Source organism: Astyanax mexicanus, chromosome 22 (genome assembly GCF_023375975.1).
Source record: "Astyanax mexicanus isolate ESR-SI-001 chromosome 22, AstMex3_surface, whole genome shotgun sequence".
NCBI classification, from domain to species: Eukaryota; Metazoa; Chordata; class Actinopteri; order Characiformes; family Acestrorhamphidae; genus Astyanax; species Astyanax mexicanus.
Genome location: NC_064429.1, coordinates 30967551 through 30990705, shown reverse-complemented (window position 1 = coordinate 30990705; position 23155 = coordinate 30967551). Strand labels below are relative to the sequence as shown.

Below are 23155 nucleotides of genomic sequence, written 5' to 3'. Positions count from 1 at the left end.
TGTTACTATATTTATATTAGTGGTGTCAATTAAATACTAGTATATACTTTATTTTATGTTTTAGAGGTGATAAAACCAACGTCGGCACTGGAATAAATAATGCATGATAAAATTGATAGAGTAAACTTTTTTTTTTTTTAAATATATAAGCTTGATTGTAAGCACTTCTGAATTTTGAGCATGAGCATCACACTTCGTATCGGCTTGGTGGTGCTTGAGGCTGATCCCTGCCACGGTGAGCAGCTGCTCGCCACAGAGGTGGGACAGGTTACAGCAAAGTTGGGGTCAAACTTAGTTGTGTAATTAATTTGCATAATAATAACGCATAACTGATTCCAAATTAATCGCGTGTTAATGTTTCAACGTTGCCAGCCCTATTTTAAACATAAGAAATCCTAAAATGCTCCTGGTTAAACCTAAAAATAATAATCACAAATCACGTCCCACTTCACGTCCAAACATTTTCTTTCCCCAAATCACTAAATCACCACTACATTTCTCTGTCTCCTTCTACCTCCTCGCCCTCAGATCCAATACACATTAAGTTAGCGCTATTCTTAGCCGGCTCGTGCTAAAGCCACGGTTCAGTCATATTAGCTACATGTCACAAGGCTCTCAAATATTCATGACATTTGAGCAGGCAGTAATGTGAGACAGCCCACCGCATGCAGGACCCTCGGCCCAGCAGAAAGCCTGGCTGAGAGTTAATCTAACACCCTGTCACTGTGTGCGCACACACACACACACTTCAACTGTCCTTTAGAAATACATGCGTGCCTGAAGAGTTTACCAAACACAGAATAAGCCCAATCTTGGATTGATTTAGCGAATCAGATTCAATCATATTTAAATAGTGAATCTATTTTTTTATGTGTGTTCACACTGCAACAAGTGACAAAGCAAAACTGATTTATAGGAGTTTTTTTGAGGAACTTCTAATGAGAATCTAATGACAACGTGGGTCATGCACCAAGACAACGACCCAAAGCTCAAGTTGTTCTAATGAAAAATGAATAAAGTAGGTGTGGGTGGAGCTAAACACAGTAAAAAGTAACCTATAGAATTCAGTCAATTCCAATTTTTTTCCCATTTTCTCCACAATTTACACGACCAATTACCCACCCACTCATTAGGACTTCCCCTATCCCTAGTGATGTCCCAACACACCAGGAGGGTGAAGACTAGCACACACCTCCTTCGATATATGTGAAGTCAGACTCCGCCTCTTTTTGAACTGCTGCTGATGTAGCTTTACCAAGTAGCATCACAGCGCTAATGCTCGGAAGAAAGCGCAGCGACTCAGCTCTGACACATCAGCTCACAGACGCAGTCTTGTGCTGATCGACATCACCCTAGGAGTAATGTGAGGAGAGAGCGCCATCTACCCACCCAGAGAGAGCAAGACCAATTGTGCTCTCTCAGGGCTCTGGCAGCTGATGGGTCAATTTCAAATTTGAGGAAAGCATTTGCACTCACACACTTCGCTGCCAAAACAGGTAGATTTAGTCCCAATTCCAGAAGTTCATTTTATACAAATGTTTATGTATTGGTATCATCAGATCTCAGATAATAAAAGTATTGGTATAGAATTATCCTATCAATTCATCCATGAATTTCTTTCTGAGATCAAAAATATCGCCAAAAATCTGATTTGATCTGTCTGTTTGGACAAAGCTAGACCTAAACATCTTCTTATTGTAAAAATGTTGATTAATCATCATCTGGAGAACTTTTATATGATCAGACTATACAGTGTTCCACATCCACATCCATCACAGTCATAGTTATAATGTAGGTGGGATTATTAATACAGCTATTGATTGGGGGATTTGAAATGTGATCTTCTGTGATTTTGTAATCTGAGTGGCATGCCCCGAGTATCTGAACTGAATTTGAACCCACATGTACATATGGCTTAAAAACAACATTGGCCAGATGATTGAATTTCTCTGATATTCGAAACCGATAAATGATCACGTATTTATTGAACTCTTAAAAGCAGAATGTTCTGGTTACTGCTTTTGTAATGCTATATACATATAGACTGAGCTCGTGAGCGAGTTCTAGTGTGCTCATGACACAGCAAGGTTCAGAATTCATAATATCAGAGTTGGAGTGAGTCTTGATTTTAGTGGGTGCAGATGAATGGGGAATTTCATTCCTGAAATTTAAGCGAAGACATTAAAATGTTTTAATCCAGTGTCACGCTGGTACCTGGAATATATCATAGGAGACATACAGTAACTAGGACCTACAGTGGACAGCAGTGCAGTGTGTGGTAATGATCGTGACCGGTGGCGTCTGGCTAGTATTGTCCATGTGAACAGACTGGCGACTCATGAGAACTCATGAGAATCTTAAGACAACATGGGTCATGCACCAAGACAATGACAATGAAAGTTTTCAAACAGGGTTCAAATAAAAGTCCGGACTTTTTAACACAGGGCCAAATAAAAGTGCTAATCTTTTTAACACAGAACCAAATAAAAGTCCTGACTTTTTTAACACAGGGCCAAATAAAATTCCTAATTCTTTTAAACACAGGGCCAAATAAAAGTCCTAATTTTTTTAACACAGGACCAAATAAAAGTCCTGACTTTTTAACACAGTAAAAAACAACCTATAGAATCTACTCAATTTTGAATTTGAGAAAAAACATTTGCACTTACTTTGTTGCCCAAACAGGCAGATTTAATCCTAATTCCAGAGTTTAATTTTATATAAATGTTTATGTATTGGTGTCAGCAGATATCAGATAATATCAAAAAGTATTGATCTGAATGCATTGATTATCGTACTCACTGCATCCATGAATTTCTAAATTTCCAAAATTAAGAATAGCCAAAAATCAGATTTGATCTGCTTGTCTGAACAAAGCAAAATTTAACATCATTATGTAAAATTATAAACATATTATATAAAAAATATAAAACAACTGATTATCTATAATTTGGAAAACTGTCCACTACCAATAATTATAAAACATTTACACTTAAAATTATAAACATATTTAACACTGATTTAAAGTGACAGTCTGCAAGTTTTGTGAGTTTTGGGGATTTGGAGACCTCTCTGGTGAACATCTGTAATTGCAACGACTGCATGGAAACATACTATTAGTGCAGATTAAAAAAAAATAATATATATATATATATATATATATATATATATATATATATATATATATATATATATATATATATATATATATATATAGTGTTTTTGAATTCTGTGTTTTGTTCATTTATAAAATACTGCAATTTATGAAAATGTAGAGAGCAAATACATCCAACAAACCTACCAGACCACTCATATACTCATGTTTTTCAAATTAATATATTAGATGCTTCAAGATTTTTAATGGCAGGACACTGTAACCATTAATTACAATACTGTATCTCTTCCCAACTGAATACTGCATGAATACTGCGGCTGCTTCCTTTAATTTAAAATGTTACAAACTGCTGCTTTAAAGAAAGGCACCGATATAAAAATCCAAAATGAAGCATAGAGAATAAGAAAGAGAATGAATGTGGTAAGTACGGTATTAGAAAACACTGCATATCAAAAAAAACAAAGCACAAAGTTCACCTTTTTTGTCAGTAAGAAAGTTCAGCACTTAAGAAGACAGTTCTTGGCTAAGTTAGACACATGCATGCTCAGGTTTGGCACAGATATGGTTCCATCGCTTCAGATTTGCCACAATAACAAACATTAAAACATTTTTTTTTTTTACGTAGAAACACTGACACTGTGAAAACATTGTACGACACTGCAGTAAGTAAGTAAGTAAGTGAGTTTTTGCGTTTATATTTCACTATTAAAGCTCAGGCTAACAGTCAGTCAAATGTTTAAGATGGGTGTGCCCTTAAGTTCACACTGTTTTGTAACAGTCACTCACAAATAACAGGAAATGTCCTGCTTGGAAACGGTCAAACAGAGGCTCGCCACCGTAACCTCTCTAAGCCTTAAAGGAGAAATTCACTTTAAATGGCTTAATGCTGTTAATAATTCTAAAATATGATAGGTTAGATAAGTATTAGAGATATGCAGAGATTATAGGCAGTTGACCTGTTCATGCTCTGCCCATAAACATGTTATAATCGTTGCTAGTTTGTCAGGTTTTAAAGGATGTTGGCTAAAATCCCATTTAAAGCAGCACTAGGTAGGATTTCCTTGATTTTTGATCTTTTAAAGAAGTAAAATTACAGCTTGAAACTCACTGCAGCGCTGCATTGAGGTGTAATAGGAGGAATAGCTGTGCTCTCGTGTCTGTGCCGGAGCTCCTCTGAGCTCAAACCAGACTCTGTAAGTTTTCCGAGGCGGCCGCGACCAACGCTCGCGAGAACTGCGACCTGCTTTCCGACCTTTAGTTCTAACAGTTCTACAAGGACTACTGGATCATTCTTTACAAACTAACATACAGACACTCTGGCAGAAGCTGGAAAGAGACCGAATAGGTCTGTGAAAGCCAGAAAACGAGAGAGAAACTAATCCGCCTGAAACATTTATTACACTCTGCAACTGTAGGGGGAGCCCACGAGCACAAAATCTCAATCCTACCTAGTGGAGCTTTAACTTTAAATGAATTTTAATGAATTAAGTCAGACTAGCTGTATAACATTCAAATTTAAGCGTTTAAATTAAATATTTGAAGCAAGCAGTGCATCAATTAGAAACAACATGGTTTAAAAACTCAGTTTTTAACTGATTAAAATTGTAATTATTTGGGATTATTTAGCGTTTTATATTCCAGTTACCAAGATCAGCATCCCTGTCATTGCTACTCTGGTCTTGGTGCACTGCTAACTGCACTATATTAAATCCTGTAATATTACTACACCTCCTCAGTCCACCCATGTCTTTTACTTTTAGATATGATTCTATCAAACTAATCTTTCAGCTTGTCCAGAAAAACGTGTCTTTTAGACGTTTTACAGAAAGTGTTACACTTTCTGATTGTAGGGGGAGCCCAGGACTGTAAACCAACATTCTGTATATTTGTGGGCGGAGCATAGGTAGGTCAACTGACTGGTCCCTGCTCATTTTAACATATGGTTAATGTGACATTAGCCCAAAAAATCCCTTTAACACAGTTAAACATTGATCCTCAGAAGACGTATAAGAATGTGACAAAGGTATATCACATTGCTTTTGAGACATTTAGCACCTGTAAATACGGAAAAAATTCAACGAACAATGAAAAAAAATCAAGGCAAGCATATTAAAGAGATCTTTGGCAGCACCTGATTAAAAACAGCACTCTGTAAGAAGGCTTTTACACTTTACTTTAGGGATTTTAGTTTGGTCTCTGTCCAGATTAGCTGAACATTTTTTTTGGATGGTTTAGATGAAAAAAAATGGTGTTAAAATTTGCTTCTCATTTACAACACACACGTCATAGCAATATAGGCACAACATATTGCACTGTTGATTCTGTATCTACTGTAATTGTAGATTTCTTAAATTTTTTAGCTTGCTTTGCTCCCTAATTTTGCTAGGCAGACTATCCCACCCATTTAGCTGTACTCCCCCTATGATGCCTCAACAACAGGAGGGTGAAGACTAGCACATGCCTCCTCCGATACATGTGAAGTCATTACCGATTAGCTCGGAGGAAAGCGCAGCAACCCAGCTCTGATACATCAGCTCACAGATGCCTTGTGCTGATTGACATCACCCTAGGAGTGATGAGGGGAAAGAGCGCCATCTACTGTACCCACCCAGAGAGAGCAAGGCCAATTCTGCACTCTCGGACTCTGGCTGCTGATGGCAAGCAGCATGGCCGGGATTCGAACCAGCAATCTCCTGATCATTATAGCAGCGTCTTAGTCCGTTGGAATTTAATTTCTAAACAGAAATAAAATATGGGATATGTTAATTCTGCTCATTCTGCTCAGTGTCACACAAGCAGGCACCCAAAAGTGGTTCATTTTAAGCAGGGAGAAATGGCGGAAATTGGCACAACACTTGGAAATGCAATATGTGGAACTTACATTAACATTTTACCAACTAATATGGAGATGTTTACTGGATGAAATCTATAAAACACAATTTAACAAAAACATTTACCTTGATTTTGATTTTGGTTCTGTTTTTTAAGGTGTATAAGGTAACGGCCAGATTTTTAAATATAAAAATCATACAGAGTGCTGCTTTTAAGAACAGGTATAATTCAAATTAAAATGAGCATCTTTAGTTCTAGAAACTTCCATAAAATAAAAAAAAACACCATGTCATGTATAAAATACTGCTCACCATTTGTTACGGTAGTTCTCGGATCCCCCCGCCCCCTCCTGACCCCAGTGGATGAAACAACACATTTCTACCATTATATAATTTGGCTGACCGCAAGGATGAAGAACTACAGTGATGAAAACACAATGCGTCAGTCCCTTAAGACTCATCCTGATTCATTCCAGGTATTCTGAATTATTGTGGCCGTAAAGAAGCCGAGAGGGCCCTCCAGTGGTTCACTGCTGCACTCCAGTCTCTCTCGCTCTCAGTTCCCTGCCTTGCTGCCTTTTCCGGATCCCGGATCTGAGAGCAGCAGTTCCCGAGGTTCCCGCAGGAACACCAGCAGGACGGTGATGTTGTCGCTGGAGCCGGCAGCTTTGGCCTGATTCACCAGGCTCTGAGCGGCCTCCTCCCCGGAGCCGCCGGCCTCTCTCAGAGCCTCCAGCACCAACCCGGGGACCTCCTCCGGACGCACCACGTCGAAAAAGCCGTCACAGGCCAGGAGGATGTAGTCCTCATCCCCACTGAGCCGAACCGAGGAGCAGTCTGCTGCGTTAGAGACGTACGGCTTCTGATCAAAATCACCTGAAATACACAGACAGAGAGATCAATTTTGCTATTTATAGTTATATGTTTGAGTAAAATGAACATTGTTTTTTTATTCTATAAACTACAGGCAACATTTCTCCTAAATTTCAAATGGAAAATATTGTCATTTAGAGCATTTATTTGCAGAAAATGAGGAAAAATGGCTGAAATAACAAAAAAAAGGATGCAGAGCTTTCAGACCTCAATTAATGCAAAGAAAATAAGTTCATATTCATAAAGCTTTAAAAGTTCAGAAATCAGTATTTGGTGGAATAACCCTGTTTTTTAATCACAGTTTTCATGCATCTTGGCATCACGTTCTCCTCCACCAGTCTTACACACTGCTTTTGGATAACTTTATGCTCCTTTTCACTCCTGTGCAAAAATTCAAGCAGTTCAGCTTGGTTTGATTGCTTGTGATCATCCATCTTCCAACTCATAATTTTTAAGTGGTCTCTTATTTTTTTTCAGTGCTGTATAGAAATAGTACTAACAAAATACATAGACTCTGTCTAATCGGTAATCTGGTGCACTAGATGCACTATAAAAAAAGACATCTAGGTCATCTAGAACCTTTTTTGTCTTATTTTTTCACAATATGCCTCTTTTTTGTAATATTTTGATCCCAGTAACAGCGTTTTTTTTTAAATACTGCTATTCAGACAATGCTGGGGTAATACAGTAAATATATAGAATCACACTATTTTTAAAGACATTTCTACAATACTCCAAACCTGCACAATATACCATTTTAGCATTGTTACTGCACAATAGTCACACAACAAGACAGGCAATGTTAAATTATAAATTTATTGCTGTTTTTTGATGATACATAAAAAATACAACCCACTATCGGTGTTATTCCAGGTTTAAGTGAAGTCAATTTAAGACATTTTAAGAGCATGCTCAGTTTTCTATCTTTTTATGATTTTTACATTGTAAATGTAATATTGAAGACTATATTAAAGCTATATGGGAACACATGCAGAATTATTCTGTAAACAAAAAGTGTTAAATAAACCAGAATATGTTTTGTACTTTAGATTCTTTAAAGTAACACATTTATCTTTGAGGACAGAATGAGTCAGTGCTAATACAAGATCGACAGAGGGTTGTGAGTAATTCAGGTATCAAATTCAACACTGTACCCAGAACTATGAATAATTACAGGCTGTAAGGGTGACATCAGAAAACTTACTCACCTATTGCTCTGGAAACAGCGTAAGTTCCATTAACACGCCAGCAGCCCATAAACGCGATGCAGCCCCCCAACTCCTTTATTCTCTGCTTCTCATCCTGCACAGAACAGCACAGACACTTTAATCACTGCTTACTACAGAGCACAGTCTATAGAGGTTTATACTGAGCTACAGTAAGGAGGGATAATGAATCATAATTCAGAACAAGGTATAAAAGGTTACAATTATTATTAATAATAGTTAATAACATATTATGAAACCATTATGGTAATTATTCAGAAAAATTGCTCTTAACCAATCTTAAAAGAAGAGATTGGAATAAAAAAAATAAAAATCTTTATTTTACTGCAAATGCACTCAGCTCTGTTTAGGTTGTGCCCATAACTGACACAGATGTGCTAATTAACACAATTAACACACATACAGCCTGTCTAGTCCTTGTTTTTGCCAAAAGAATAGTAGTGGAGGAGATAAATAAACATGGTATTCTGGTACCATGCCTAGGCCTAATACATTATTTATTAGCTTATTGTACAATACAGATGCATCTCAAAAAAAGTTAATATCTTATAAGTTCAAAATGTGAAACTCATATATTATATAGAAGTACTACACACAGAGTGATCTATTTTAAGTGTTTATTTCTTTAATTGTTGATGATTATGGCTTACAGCCAATAAAAAAAATAAAAAAAGTCAGTGTCTCATAAAATTTTAATATTATATAAGACCAATTGTACTTTTGGCAGTTTGGGCACTGTGCCAAACCCTGCTAGAAAATGAAATCTGCATTTCTTGTATAACTTTTCAATAATATTCTAATTTTTTGAGATGCACCTGTATATGGACATGATCTCAATCATATTTATGTTTAATTTATTTAGTATGTTTAAACATTAAATTCCAATTTATGATTTTTCATAAAAATAATAATTTACTTTAAAGTTACAGTAACTGCTCTTTAAACAAAATGTATAAAAGCATTTATTTGTATTTTGATTGCATTAATGGAGTAATGATGGTGCTCCATCCAAAACTTTTGAGACAAATTAGTGAGTTTGTGAGTTGGGGCGTAGGGGACGAGTATACATGCTCTTGTCACTGAATGCAATCAATTCCTCACAGCAATGCTACTCTAAACTCTAGTAGAAAGCCTTTCTTGTACAGTAGAAACTTCAACAAAAGCAAGGAACACTCTATGGTTTTTAATAACGATACCCTTAATTTCAGAAGAAATAATGAATGTCCAGGTGTCCCAAGACTTTTGCCCATATTGCCTTCTAGCCTGGCATAGCGTAGACTGTTAGCTTAGCATGTGTCGTACCTCTCTTTCTGGTTTGTGGGGGTCCATCAGGATGACAGGTTCACCTTTCCTCACCAGCATGGCCTGTGAGTCGCCCAGCCAGGCCACCGTCAGCCAATCAGAAGCCAGTAACACAGCCACGCCTGTACTGCCACTGCGCATGCGCTGCAAACGGAAACACATGCAGACATGTTAGAGCGTAAACTACAGACAGAGAATAATGTATTCTATTATCTGGTTCTGTCCAGCTTATTTCACTACTTTTTCCACTGTTGCAAAATCAATTAGCTGATTTTCAATTAGCTGATTAGCTGGATTACCAAGCCAATATTGCCCTCAAGACTCATTGAAGTTATTTGTTTATAGAATAATGGAAAGATAAGCAAAGTAAATGAATATTAAATGTATGGATGTTGGTCATTTTTGACTAGGCTCTAAAATCGATTTAGTTGCTCTCAATATTAATGTCACACCTGGTGCTGAATGCACTCCTGTATCTCCCACACTCAGCAGCCTACAGACTACATTGCCCATGATGCACCACACACTGACATTACATTCAATCCCGATCACATGACACAGCGCATGACTCTTCCAGGAAGCAGATCACCTGAGTACTAGCCACATGGTTTAGCCCTATAAAAAAGGGGCTCATTTGCTCTTAGTCTTTGCTGAATATTGACATTTCCATCCTCGTACAACGTGCTTTCCTATTACCTGTGTTTATCTCTCGCTTAAAGACCTTGTTTTGTTTACCAACCTCTGGACTGTTTGCCTACTCTGGTATGATATCTCCTTGTTACTGCTGTTTGCCATTGTTGACCCTTTTTTGTTTGAACATCCCTTTGCCTTATACTTTTGTAAATAAATTATATTTTTACCTGCCTCTGCTCGTGCCTGAATTCTTCCCAGCCACGACAATAAGGGATGTGTTTTGGCGAGAACCTGATAAAATGATATGTATCGCAATACATGGGGTTGCAATATTTCACTATATATTGCTCTTTTTAAATCAAATTTTGGAAAAACTTTCATAATATAACATCACTTAATGAACAAAACTTAAAAAGAAAAAGAAAAAACACTGAGAGTACAACATGTTCATCAATAAAACCTATTCTGTGTTTATGGGAACCAATACAGTATTGCAAAAATAATATTGTAATATTTGGACAAATCAATATTTTCTTATGCTCCTATTTAATATGTGTTTTGAAAAGACCTGACTAGTTATCACCACTCATAATGGGTGGATGGCATATTTGACAAGTAGGGAACCCCTCTCTGTGCATTACAATGCTACCATTGATTAGTGTTCTCCTCCAAGCACGTTAAGCTGTCTAATGACACTGCATGCATTAGTAAATGTTTGTGTGTCTGTTACTGATGATTAGTGTTCTCCTCCAAGCATGTACTGCATTACTGCCAGTTTAGTGGATGCATATCATGTATGTCAGAGGAAGTATGCACTAGTTTTCACACTCTTTGCTTGGTATCATTTGTATGATAAGATCTGGTGACTGGAAATGCTCATAAATCAGATGATGGTGACTGGAAATGCTCATAAATAAACTGAACATACATTACCAAATAAATGGGTAAAAGTATATGTCTGGGGGAAAAAAACATATATATATATATATATACACACACACACAGGAACCCCCATGGACCACTCTTGCTATCTCTCTCTCTGCATCATCACAGCCATCTCTTCTCAAAAAGAACAAGAATAGAGGATATAAATCAAAAACAGCAGCTCATCTTCCTCCACCGAGTGACTAAACTCGAACCCACTCACTCAACTTTCTCTCTGAGGTGAGAGAGGCTCTCAGCAGCCACTGAACTCCTACACTGCCCACATTAAACCAGCACCACCATGCTGACTAATGTCTCTACCTGCACAGACACTCCAGCAGCTCTGCAGAATGTTTCTTACCATACGTCTTTCACAGGGTTTCTGTATATGTGCGTATATATTTAGTTGTAGATGTTTTTCTCAGAACTGAAAAAAGCCCTCAACAAGAACTTTCCACTTATGGAACAAAGCAACGACACAACACAACAAAGTGGAAACCTATCAAAGGGTTAGGAGCAAGGGTGTCAAGCTCGTTTCAGGGTTACATGTTTAGTGGCCAGAGAGAACCCAAAACCTGTGTGAAAAGTTCTTCATTTTACAAGAGATTGAGAATTAATTTAAATTATCAGTGTTTAGCTAAAGTGGTCTGCAAGTGGAGATCAGCTAAAAAAAAAAGAACAACTTTTTCTGTCCGGTTAAAAAGACAACCAGACCCCTGACCAACTGACTGTTCAACTCTACATTTAGCCTCTGAGCTACAATATATATTATAATTTCATAATATAATAACCCAATTGCAATAGACCTGTTCAGAGTCAGTGGTCAGTGTGTGTTTTAGCCCTACATGATTCACACAGTGCACTAATGGTGCTAGCTTATGTTTCTAGAGAACATCTGGAGAAAAATGGAAATGAAAAAAGAAAAAGTTAAACATTACAAAATATTTTTTTTACAGATGAGGTAAATAAACATTAAAATGAAGGCAGAACAGTTGTTGAAAGGTTGCTGCAATGTGGTGTCTAGAAAGGGGTCAATAAATATACTATAAGGTGCATCGTATAATAAGGCGCACTATCAATAAATTTCTAGTCTACAGTTGTGGTCAAAAGTTTACATACACTTGTAAAAAAACATAATGTTATGGCTGTCTTGAGTTTTCAATAAGTTCTACAACTCTTATTTTTCTGTGATAGAGTGATCGGAACACATACATGTTTGTCACAAAAAACAGTCATAAAATTTGGTTCTTTCATAAATTTATTATGGGTCTGCTGAAAATGTCACCAAATCTGCTGGGTCAAAAATATACATACAGCAACATTAGTATTTGGTTACATGTCCCTTGGCCATTTTCACGGCAACTAGGCGCTTTTGGTAGCCATCCACAAGCTCCTGGCAAGCTTCAGGTCGAATGTTTGACCACTCTTCTTGACAGAATTGGTGCAGTTCAGCTAAATGTGATGGTTTTCTTGCATGAACCCATTTCTTTAGCACTGTCCACATGTTCTCAATGGGGTTTAAGTCAGGACTTTGGGAAGGCCATTCTAAAACCTTAATTCTAGCCTGGTTTAGCCATTCCTTTACCACTTTTGATGTGTGTTTTGGGTCATTGTCTTGTTGGAACACCCAACTGCGCCCAAGACCCAACCTTCGGGCTGATGGTTTTAAGTTTTCCTGCAGAATTTGGAGGTAATCCTCCTTCTTCATTATCCCATTTACTTTCTGCAAAGAACCAGTTCCACTGGCAGCAAAACATCCCCAGAGCATAATACTACCACCACCATGCTTGACAGTAGGCATGGTGTTCCTGGGATTAAAGGCCTCACCTTTTCTCCTCCAAACATATTGCTGGGTGTTGTGGCCAAACAGCTCAATTTTTGTTTCGTCTGACCAGAGAACTTTCCTCCAGAAGGTTTTATCTTTGTCCATGTGATCAGCAGCAAACTTCAGCCGAGTCTTAAGGTGCCTTTTCTGGAGCAAGGGCTTCTTTCTTGCACGGCAGCCTCTCAGTCCATGGCGATGTAAAACACGCTTGACTGTGGAGACTGACACCTGTGTTCCATCAGCTTCCAAATCCTTGCAGACCTGCTTCTTGGTGATTCTTGGTTGACTCTTGACCATCCTGACCAATCTCCTCTCGGCAGCATGTGATAGCTTGCGTTTTCTTCCTGATCGTGGCAGTGACACAACTGTTCCATGCACTTTATACTTGCGTATAATTGTCTGCACAGTTGCTCTTGGGACCTGTAGCTGCTTTGAAATGGCTCCAAGTGACTTCCCTGACTTGTTCAAGTCAATAATTCGCTTTTTCAGATCCACACTGAGTTCCTTTGACTTTCCCATTGTAGCTTTTGTAGCTGAGTCTAATCACTGGGTCAAATGAGCCCTATTTAAATGGGCTCATGAGAAGTCAACAGCTGTAGTCAATCAGAATCACTTACAAGAAGTGAAGAGGCCATGACATGAAGCTAATTTGATTGACACAACTCGCTACATCACCAAAATTGACAAATTTTGTTGCTGTATGTATATTTTTGACCCAGCAGATTTGGTGACATTTTCAGCAGACCCATAATAAATTTATGAAAGAACCAAATTTTATGACTGTTTTTTGTGACAAACATGTATGTGTTCCGATCACTCTATCACAGAAAAATAAGAGTTGTAGAACTTATTGAAAACTCAAGACAGCCATAACATTATGTTTTTTTACAAGTGTATGTAAACTTTTGACCACAACTGTATATTCATATATAAGGCACATTTTAAGTGACAATAGTAAGGAACAAGGGTGTCACCATGTTTTCCTTCTAATTCAGCAGGTCTCGCTGCTGAGGGCACCTTAAGAGTAGTGCTAGCCACGTTTAGCAGCAGCGCTAGGCACAGTTAGCCCTTAGTTAGCACTTAGCGCTAGTAAACTCTACCCGACAGAGCTACACTGAGGAACCCTGAGTGTTCCGGTAACCCAGGGCGCTATCAGCTAGCGGTTTGTCCTACATAGCTTGTTTTAACATAGTGAACACGCAGGCTACGGTTCGCGGCTAATGCTAATACTGCTTCAGCCTTAGTGCGGGAGAAACTTTACTGAAACTCCTTTATAACGCTGTACTTTAGCAGAGTGGCTTTAGTACTCCTTGATACCTGACTGGTAAAATTTATACATAAGGCGCAACAGATTATAAAAAAATAAATAAATAAAGAATTATGAAAAATACGATAGATAGATAGACAGACAACAAAATTTACAATAAAATTCTTTGTTAATTTTTTTTTGCATCATTCTCAAAGAATAAGAAACAGAACAGCCAGTAGATAACAATACAGTGCTACTGTCACATTATTGTTATAGTGTTATTATATTTTTAATTTTATCAGTATTACTATAACTTTGCTATTACTACAGGGTTATTTTTGCATTATTAAATAGCTTTTCCATGCCAATTAGTCATAAACATAACAAACGTCTGGTGGTTAATAACACTGTAATTTGTGTAATGCTCTGCTGGCAATAAGTTGCAATAATAAGGAACAAGCGTCGCCATGCTTTCCTTCTAAATGAGCAGGTCTCACCACTGGATTAGCAGAGCTTAGCTACACTGAGGACCCTGAGTGTTTCGGTAAGCCAGGGCGCTATCAGCTAGCGGTTCCTCTGAACAGCAAAAGAGCTAGTGCTGCGATTAGCGGCTAATGCTAATGCTGCTCCAGCCTCTGTGCTGGAGAAACTTCAGTGAAACTCCTGTATAACGCTGTACTTCAGCAGAGTGGCTTTACTGCTCCATAATACCTGACTGGCAAAATTTATACATAAGGTGCCACAGATCATAAGATGCACTGTTGATTTTTGGGAAAACTAAAGGATTTTAAGTGTGTTATATATTGTAAAAAATAGGGTATATATATATAGAGACAGACAACACAATTTGAATAAAGTTTGTATGTTTCTTTTTTTGGGGTTATTATTGATGAATAAAAAACAGAAGAGCCAGCAGAAAAAAATACAGTGCTACTGTCACATTATTGTTATACTGTTATTATATTTAAAATTTTATCAGTATTACTATAACTTTGCTATTACTACAGTGTTATTTCTGCATTATTAAATGTTGTTACTACCATGTTATTAACATGTTATTACTTCTGTTTTTAATTACACGTTAAATAATAACGTTAAATTTCGTTCTGCGTACAGAAGTGTATTAAGAATGACAATAAATGAAGTCTAAGTCTAAGTCTAAATAGCTTTTCCGTGCCAACTAGTCATAAACATAACAGACGTCTGGGGGTAAATAATACTGTAATTTGTGTAATGCTCTGCTGGCCACATCCTGAGGCGTCCTGTGGTGTGAATTTCCATTCCGTCTGATTACTAATATTCAGATTTTCCTCTCTAGGAAAAAATCTGAGAATACACAGTCCTACAGCAGCACTGAAGTCCTCTATAGACCTCCACATTAAACACTCTTCCAGCCCTAACTCACTCTCTCAGTCGTACCTCTCTCTTAGCTTTCGTCCGGAACATGTCGTCTGTTTGTATGAAGGTTTCTTTGAAGGCTGTGGCGGTGTCCCCCTTAAGGGCCTCCTGCTGACTGAGAATGACGTGCAGGTGAGTGGCAGCGTAGGTGGCAGCGTCCACTCCTCCGTGTCCATCAAAAACAGCGTAGTACTCTCGTTCCACCCCGTCCTTTAAGAAGAGAAAGAGCAGATAACCAATGACTACTAAAGAATTCTGAGGTAAAATTATCTAATTAATCCTTTATTTGGTTTGGTCTGAATACTGATGTAATCAGAATGATTTTAATACACTAAATACATACTAGCGCATCTCAAAAAATGTAGTTGTAGTTTTTAATGATTGAATATAATTAAAAAATTACTTTATTTCAGTAATTCAGTTTAAAATGTAAATGATGTTCAAAGATGTCAACCATCCCTGATCATCAGTAGATTTTAAATTTCATTTGGAAATCAAGGGATCAGAGTCTGGCGGAAGAGTGACACACAGTGAGACACACAGTCCAAGCTGCTTGAGGTCTAGTGTGAAGTTTCCACCAATCAGTGATGGTTTGGAGAGACATGTCTGTCATCTGCTGGTGTTGATCCACTGTGTTTTATTATCAAGTCTAAAGTCAGTGCAGTTTTGTTTTCCCACAAAATCTTACAGCACTTCATGCTTCCCTCTGCTGATAACAACTTTTATGAAGATGGAGATTTTATTTTCCAGCAGGACTTGCCACACTGCCCACACTGTCAAAAGTACCAATTGGTCTTATATAATATTCAGATTTTCTGTTCAGTCACTGATTTTTGGGTTTTCATTGGCTGTAAGCCATAATCAACTACAATAAAATAAAACAAACGCTTAAAATAGATCTCTCTGTGTGTAATACATCTATATAATTATAGTATATATGAGATTCGCATTTTGAACTGAATTACTGAAATAAAGTAACTTTTCAATGATATTCAAATTTTTTGAGAAGCAATAATATATACAGTATGACAGGATCAAATATTTACATAGTAGTGGACAATAGACAAAATAATGCTGTAACAATTTCCACTCTGTCACCCACTAGATCTAGTTGAAGGAACACCATTTCAGACATTTAGGTTGAGAACCTCAGACAGTACACAGCAGGATTAGCCAGCAGACTTCTTCAGAGGGAGGGATCTGTACCTACAGTCTGTAAGAACTTTCAAAGAATAAGTTTTGTGTTTCTATCACAGTTCAGCATGAACTGGCTTGTTCATGGTTTGCCATTTAACACAAGCTACCACAAAATACTTGTAGCCAGCAAACAGCTTATTTGCATAAATGTGACAGAACCCTTAAACTGCTCATTCAGAAAGAAACTGAAACTGTCAGGAATAGAGCTGGTGAGATCTTTATCTTTATGTGAGAGTGATTTTGTGTAAAGAACTTAAAACAGAAACATGTTTTGTATAGCCCATAGACCTGTTCTAACTGTGTAACGCTCTAGATAATTAGCACCAGTACAGTATTTGGTGCTGAACCTCCAGGCCTCACCTGTAACCCAAACAGCTGGTTAAAGTTGGTCAGAATCACATGCCGATCCTCCATTTTCCTGCGAGTGTTGCGAATGGCGTGGACAGAGCAGAGGCGGGAGTGTGAGGGTCGAGGCGCTGCTGGACTGGGCAGCTGTTTCTGCCAGGCCACGCCCACTTCTCTCAGCTTGTTTATATACAGGCGCTGAACAGGTTCGGACTGGAGCACTGCAGAGAGGATGAGAAGAGCAACAAATTAATGAATAAATACATATTTAATGAAGGGATTAGACAAACAACTGAACGAATAAATACATTTTTTAATTATAAATAAGTAAGTTCTTTTTCCTAAAGAGTTTTCTGTTTTTACTGCAACACATTTAAATAATTAAAAAACATATATCATGCTGCAGTATCCTAAGAGAACACCAGAGGGGAGCAAAGTAACGTTTGATACAGAGTTGATTGGTGGTAGTGTATGACTGTATGAGTGAGTTCAGGTAACAAAATCTATATTTACAGATTTAAAATCATGAGGTCAAATCTTTGGTTTGATTTGTTCATGTGTCGTAATTCTGCAGAGCTCTAACTGTACATTATATGAACATATATTACAGGTGCATCTCAAAAAATTAGAATACCGTTGAAAAGTTACTTTTATTTCAGTATTTCAAAACATGAAACTCATATATTATACAGATGTATTACACACAGAGTGATCTATTTTAAGCATTTATTTATTTTTAATTGTTAATGATTATGGCTTACAGCCAATGAAAACACAAACAATCAGTGTTTCATAAAATTAGAATATTTTATAAAATCAAATGTTACTTTCAGCAGTGTGGGCAGTGTGCCAAATCCTGCTGGAAAATGAAATCCTCATCTCCATAAAAGTTGTCAGTAGCAGAGGGAACCATGAAGTGCTGTAAGATTTTGTGGGAAAACAAAACTGCACTGATTTTAGACTTGATAATAAAACACAGTGGATCAACACCAGCAGATGACATGTCTCTCCAAACCATCACTGATCATCAGTAAATTTTACATTTCATTTGTAAATCAAGGGAGCAGAGTCTGGAGGAAGAGTGGAGAGACACACAGTCCAAACTGCTCGAGGTCTAGTGTGAAGTTTCCACCAATCAGTGATCTGCTGGTGTTGGTGTGCTTTTACACTCCTAAAATAGATAAAAATCATACATTTTCACACGTGTCACTTACAAACAACCTCCGCTTCATCGTCTGGCTGCTGTTCAGGGTCTTTGGGGCAGTGGAAAGGTGAAAGGTCATCTTTCAGAAGCTCTGTGATGGCAGCATGACACATCAATGCACTCAACCAGGAGGGGGCGTGTCTAAAATATCAAACATACCAATATAAAGCTCATTATAATTTTATATCACAAACTGAATTCCAAAGTATGCTCCAGATGCTTCAAGTAGAGTATTGCATTATTACTTATATAAGGTGACATGATGACATTTCTCATTTAATAATATTAATGATTTAGACTGGACAAAAGTATTGGGACACCAGTTTATTCATTGCATCTTCAGAAATAAAGAGTGTAAAGTAAAAAAATATTCAGTTTATTCTGTATAATAGCTCCGAGATGACAGAGATAAAAGATAGGGGTATTCTACAACCTATCACGTCCAGTACCAGTCAAAAGTTTGGACACACCTCTTCTCATTCAATGCGTCTTCTTTCTTTATATGATTTTTACATTGTAAATTTAATATTAAAGACTATATTAAACCTATACAGGAACACATGCAAAATTATTTTGTAAAGAAACAAAAAGTGTTAAACCAGACTATGTTTTATACTTTAGATTATTCTAAGTAGCACATTTATCTTTTTAAGGACAGATCTGCACACTCTTGGTATTTTAATCTCAGTGTCTTCATGAGGGAGAGTCACCTGGAATAGTTTTCTCGGCATCTTGAAGAAGTTTCTGGAGCTCCAGCTCATCCCAACTAAACCCCCTTAAATCACCATCTCAGTTCATCAGGTTTAGATCAGTGGATTAATGTGGAGGAATAACACTTATTTTTTACTGTTTACTATGCAATTCCATATGTGTCCCTTCATTGTTTTCATGTCTTTAATATTAATCTACAACGTAGAAAATAAATTAAATTAAGAAAAAAGAAAAATGTCCAAAATTTTGACTGGTACTCTACATCACCAAGGTGTCACCAAATCAGACTGTAAAATAATATGTATTATCTACATATTTCCTGGCACAGTAGTGTAATGAAGAGTATCATGGGCAGCATGATTTATTTGGAGTTATATAAACTACAGCTGATGAAACCAGTCTGAGCTTTGAATGCTCTGAATAGGACACAGCCCTGCACACAGAGAGGAAATGAACACAGATCAGGAGGAAGTGGGCAGAACAATGGCCACTACGTTTTTTTCCCAGTAGACAGGATGTCTACCCTGAGGAATGCAGCAGAAAGAGAAAGAGAAAGAGAGAGAGAGAGATAACAATGACAAAGATTGTCTGTCATATAGAGAGGCTACTAAGCTTAAGAACACACTGCTGACACAGATGTGCAAGTTCACACATAGGGCCTACTAAAATATACTAAAACCAAAGACTGTATTATTGACTAAAATCATAAATAACATTTATCTTAGACTTTACTAAGCAAAACATTTCCCCCAATTTAGGTAGGCCAACTGTCCCACCCATTCAGCTTTTAGTCAGCTGATTATCCCCAATCACAGGTGATGCCCCAACACAAGGAGGGTGAAGACTAGCACACGCCTCCTCCGATACATATGAAGTCAGACTTCACCTCTTTTCAAACTGCTGCAGATGCAGCATTTCCGTGTAGCATCACAGAGCGCTCGGAGGAAAGCGCAGAAACTCAGTTCCAATTCAGTAGCTCACAGACGCCTTGTGCTCTCTCAGGGCTCTGGTAGCTGATGGCAAGCTGCATGACCGGGATTCGAACTAGCGATCTCCCGATCATAGTTGCAGAACTTTAATCACAGTAGCAGGCACTTATGGCCTCAAGCGCGACATGATCCCGAATCACTTCAGTCTTTCTGGCTACAGCATGCAGTCTATACATTTACCTTCTGCTATACACATGCATTTGTTCACAAGCTGAGAAATACAGAAGCAGAGTCTGAAGGGAAAGTATAATGTGGACTAAAGAGGCATGCAGGAGCAGTGCAAGCCTGAGAGAGGGCCAAGTCTGAACTAGTGATAAATGTTCCCCTGTGGAGTGTGTGTGTGTGTAAGCAAGATAGAAAGAGCACCAGAGTGATAGGAGAAGACAGGAATTACAGGAATGCAAGAATGCCCCTCCTCTAGTCTGAAACAGGAAGGAGCAACAGGTGTGAACACACACACACACACACACACACACAAATGCAAGGGTGCCACTTTCACCAACACCAAATGGCTTCTTTTGGCTCAAGAGGACACATTACCTACTAAAATAAAGACACACACACACACATACAATCAGCTAGTTGAAGATTATTAAATCATTTGTTAAATTCTATAGTAAAAACTGCTGATTTTTCCCATTATCATGGTCTGTATGTTTACTCTGGTTAAGATTATATACCTGTACTGAGATATCCCATTACTAATAAAAACCAGCTCGTTATCATTTTCATATCCATAATCAATCTATTATTCAGAAGTTTAGACATAAATAATTAGATGCAGAATGCAAAAAATCCATTTATAATCTAATTATGCAGGGAATATAAACGCACTCAACATCTAAATATCCACACGCAGCATCCACACCTACAGATCTCCCTCACCTGGCCGACAGCAGCCTGAGGCCGAGCTCCAGGCTCTCCCCCGTCACCTCCTGCTGCGTGACCTTGCGACTGAGCGGAGCGAGAGGCAGCGGCTCCTCAGGGCCCAGCGGGTTCTTGAACTCCTCCACAAAAGTCTTCAGGAACTTCTGAGCCTCGTCCTGTTCCTTGGTCCCCATCCCGGCCCTCAGCGTGTGCACGCTCAGTCAATCCGGATTACAGCGTCTGAAAAACAAAGAAAGGGAACGAAGATGCTTATTATCTTCTGTCTCTACAGTTAATAGAGACTCCACTGTAAACAAGCAGCCACAGGAGAGTTAGCACTCAAAGCACAGCCCCGCCCACCCTGACTAATTCCCCTACTAACTCTCTGACTGCAGTGTTGGCCAATAACAGATATAAACCTTGTTGAGACCTTGTTTTGAAACAGGTTACACCATACTAGATAGATGGACACCCTTTCTAATGAATGCATTTAGCTACTTTAGCTAATTTGCACCCGTTGCTGACACAGATGTGCAAATGCACATGTACACAGCTTTTCTAGTGTAGAGAAGTACTATTAATAGAATAGGATGTTTGGAATGAGTTGTTGGGGAGTTTGAGATCACTAATGTTGAGTTGCAGGCACTAAATGCAATCAAATCCTCACAGCAATGCTCCAAAATCTGTCAAAATATCTTCTTTGGACAGTAGAGACAGTTACTTTTACAAAGGAGGATAAACTCTTTTTATTACCCATGATTTTAAAAGAAATTATAAAAATAGTTGATGAGTATAAAGAGGTCAACAACATAATGCTGACAAAATGCAGAGATACCATAGCAACTACCTCCAACTTAGCAACAACCCCCTAGCAACCATCTTGCATTCCACAGCAACTAGAAAAGTTATATCAAAGCATCGGTTGACTTTTTTCTCATTAGAATAAACAGCATAATGCTCGGACAAGACAAGCAAAGCAGAGCTACCTGGTATTTCCACATTCAACATGGCAATCCCTTAGTAACCATCTGGTGTATCATAGCAACCATCTGATGTTTCACAAACTACTAGCACCATACAAACACCCTAAAAAACAACTAGTATTCCATAGTAAACCCTTAGCAAAGCCCTAGAAACTACCAGAGATGTCACAGCAACCACCTCCAACATGGCAAAACCCTAGCAACCATCTGATGTTTAATAGTGTCTTCTTAGTAATATCCTAGCAGTCACCTCTCAGCCACCAGAGATGTCATAGCAACCACCTCCAACATGGCAAAACCCTAGTAGACAATCTGGTGCTCCATAGCAACCGCCGCCAACATAGCAACAACCATGCAAGATGTTTCACAAACTACTGGCAACATAGTAGAACCCTGACAAGCAACTGATGTTCCACAGCAACCACTTCCACCATGGCAAAACCTTAGTAATCATCTGGTGTTCCATAGCAACACCCGAGCAACCAACTGATGTCTTACCAACTACTAGCAACACAGTAACACCTTGACAACCAACTAGAATTCCATAGCAACCACCTACAACATGGCAAAACCCTAGTAACAATCTGGAGTTCCATAGCAACCAGCACCAACATAGCTACATTCTGACAACAAACTACTAGCAACATAATACCTTGACAACCAACTAGTCTTCTTTAGCAAAGCCAAAAGATATATCATAGCAACAGTCTTCAACATAGCAACACCTGAGCAACCATCTGATAAACTTCACTACATGTTACTGTGTGTGTTTGTGTACCCAGCCTTGGTTAAGAAGTAACCACAGCCTCAGCACCTGATCGCGTGCACGTCTGCAGCTGCCCCTGTTACTAAACACACACACACACGCGCGCGCGCGCGCGCACACACACACACACACACACACACACACACAGATATGCAGGATGCACGCGGGCTGGGCAGACAGGCCTCTTTCTCTCTCCAAGCCCTGCAAACTTTCCTCCAGCCAGACCCGCCCGTTACCGTTTCTGACCGCGCGCGTGCACACTAAAACAAACCCGCAGGCAGCGCGCGCACCGCGGTGACCCGTACCTGAAGCTGCCCCGCTTTATTCCAGCGCTCCTCGCCTGCACGCCCCGCGCGCGCTGCACAACAAAAGCAGCTCACGAGGAAGTCAGTGTGCGCGTGTGCACGCTCGTGCGTATGTGTGTGAGATACAGGCTGGAACAGTGTCAGTGTAAGTAATGCGGATGGGCTGGGGGAGTGAGTGCAGTCTATCCGCATGGCTGTGAGATCTGCGCTGCTGCTCCGGGACCTGCAGAACAGACTCGGACAGCAGTGCTAGTGACCCCTAGCGGCGGATATGGGGGATTGCAGTACAGCCTTTTCTGTCTGCTTTGGGTACATACAGCTCTGGATAAAATTGCTTTTGCTATTTATGGGTATATGTTTGAGTAAAATAAACGTTGTTGTTTTATTCTATAATCTACGAGTTCAGAATTCA

General features: G+C 38.6%; 1 protein-coding gene across 1 annotated transcript; it reads right to left on the bottom strand.

Moving 5' to 3' along the window:
• Nucleotides 1–3317: 3317 nt before the first annotated feature.
• Nucleotides 3318–22843, bottom strand: ppm1f (protein phosphatase, Mg2+/Mn2+ dependent, 1F). The gene is made up of 8 exons (XM_022667281.2): nt 22744–22843; nt 20708–20929; nt 18133–18263; nt 16934–17139; nt 15398–15586; nt 9348–9491; nt 8028–8121; nt 3318–6822 (listed from the first exon to the last, which is right to left on the bottom strand). The coding sequence occupies exons 2-8, from the start codon at nt 20881–20883 to the stop codon at nt 6503–6505; spliced, it is 1260 nt and encodes a 419-aa protein (XP_022523002.2). The 5' UTR covers nt 20884–20929; nt 22744–22843; the 3' UTR covers nt 3318–6502.
• Between the last annotated feature and the right edge of the window lie 312 nt (nt 22844–23155).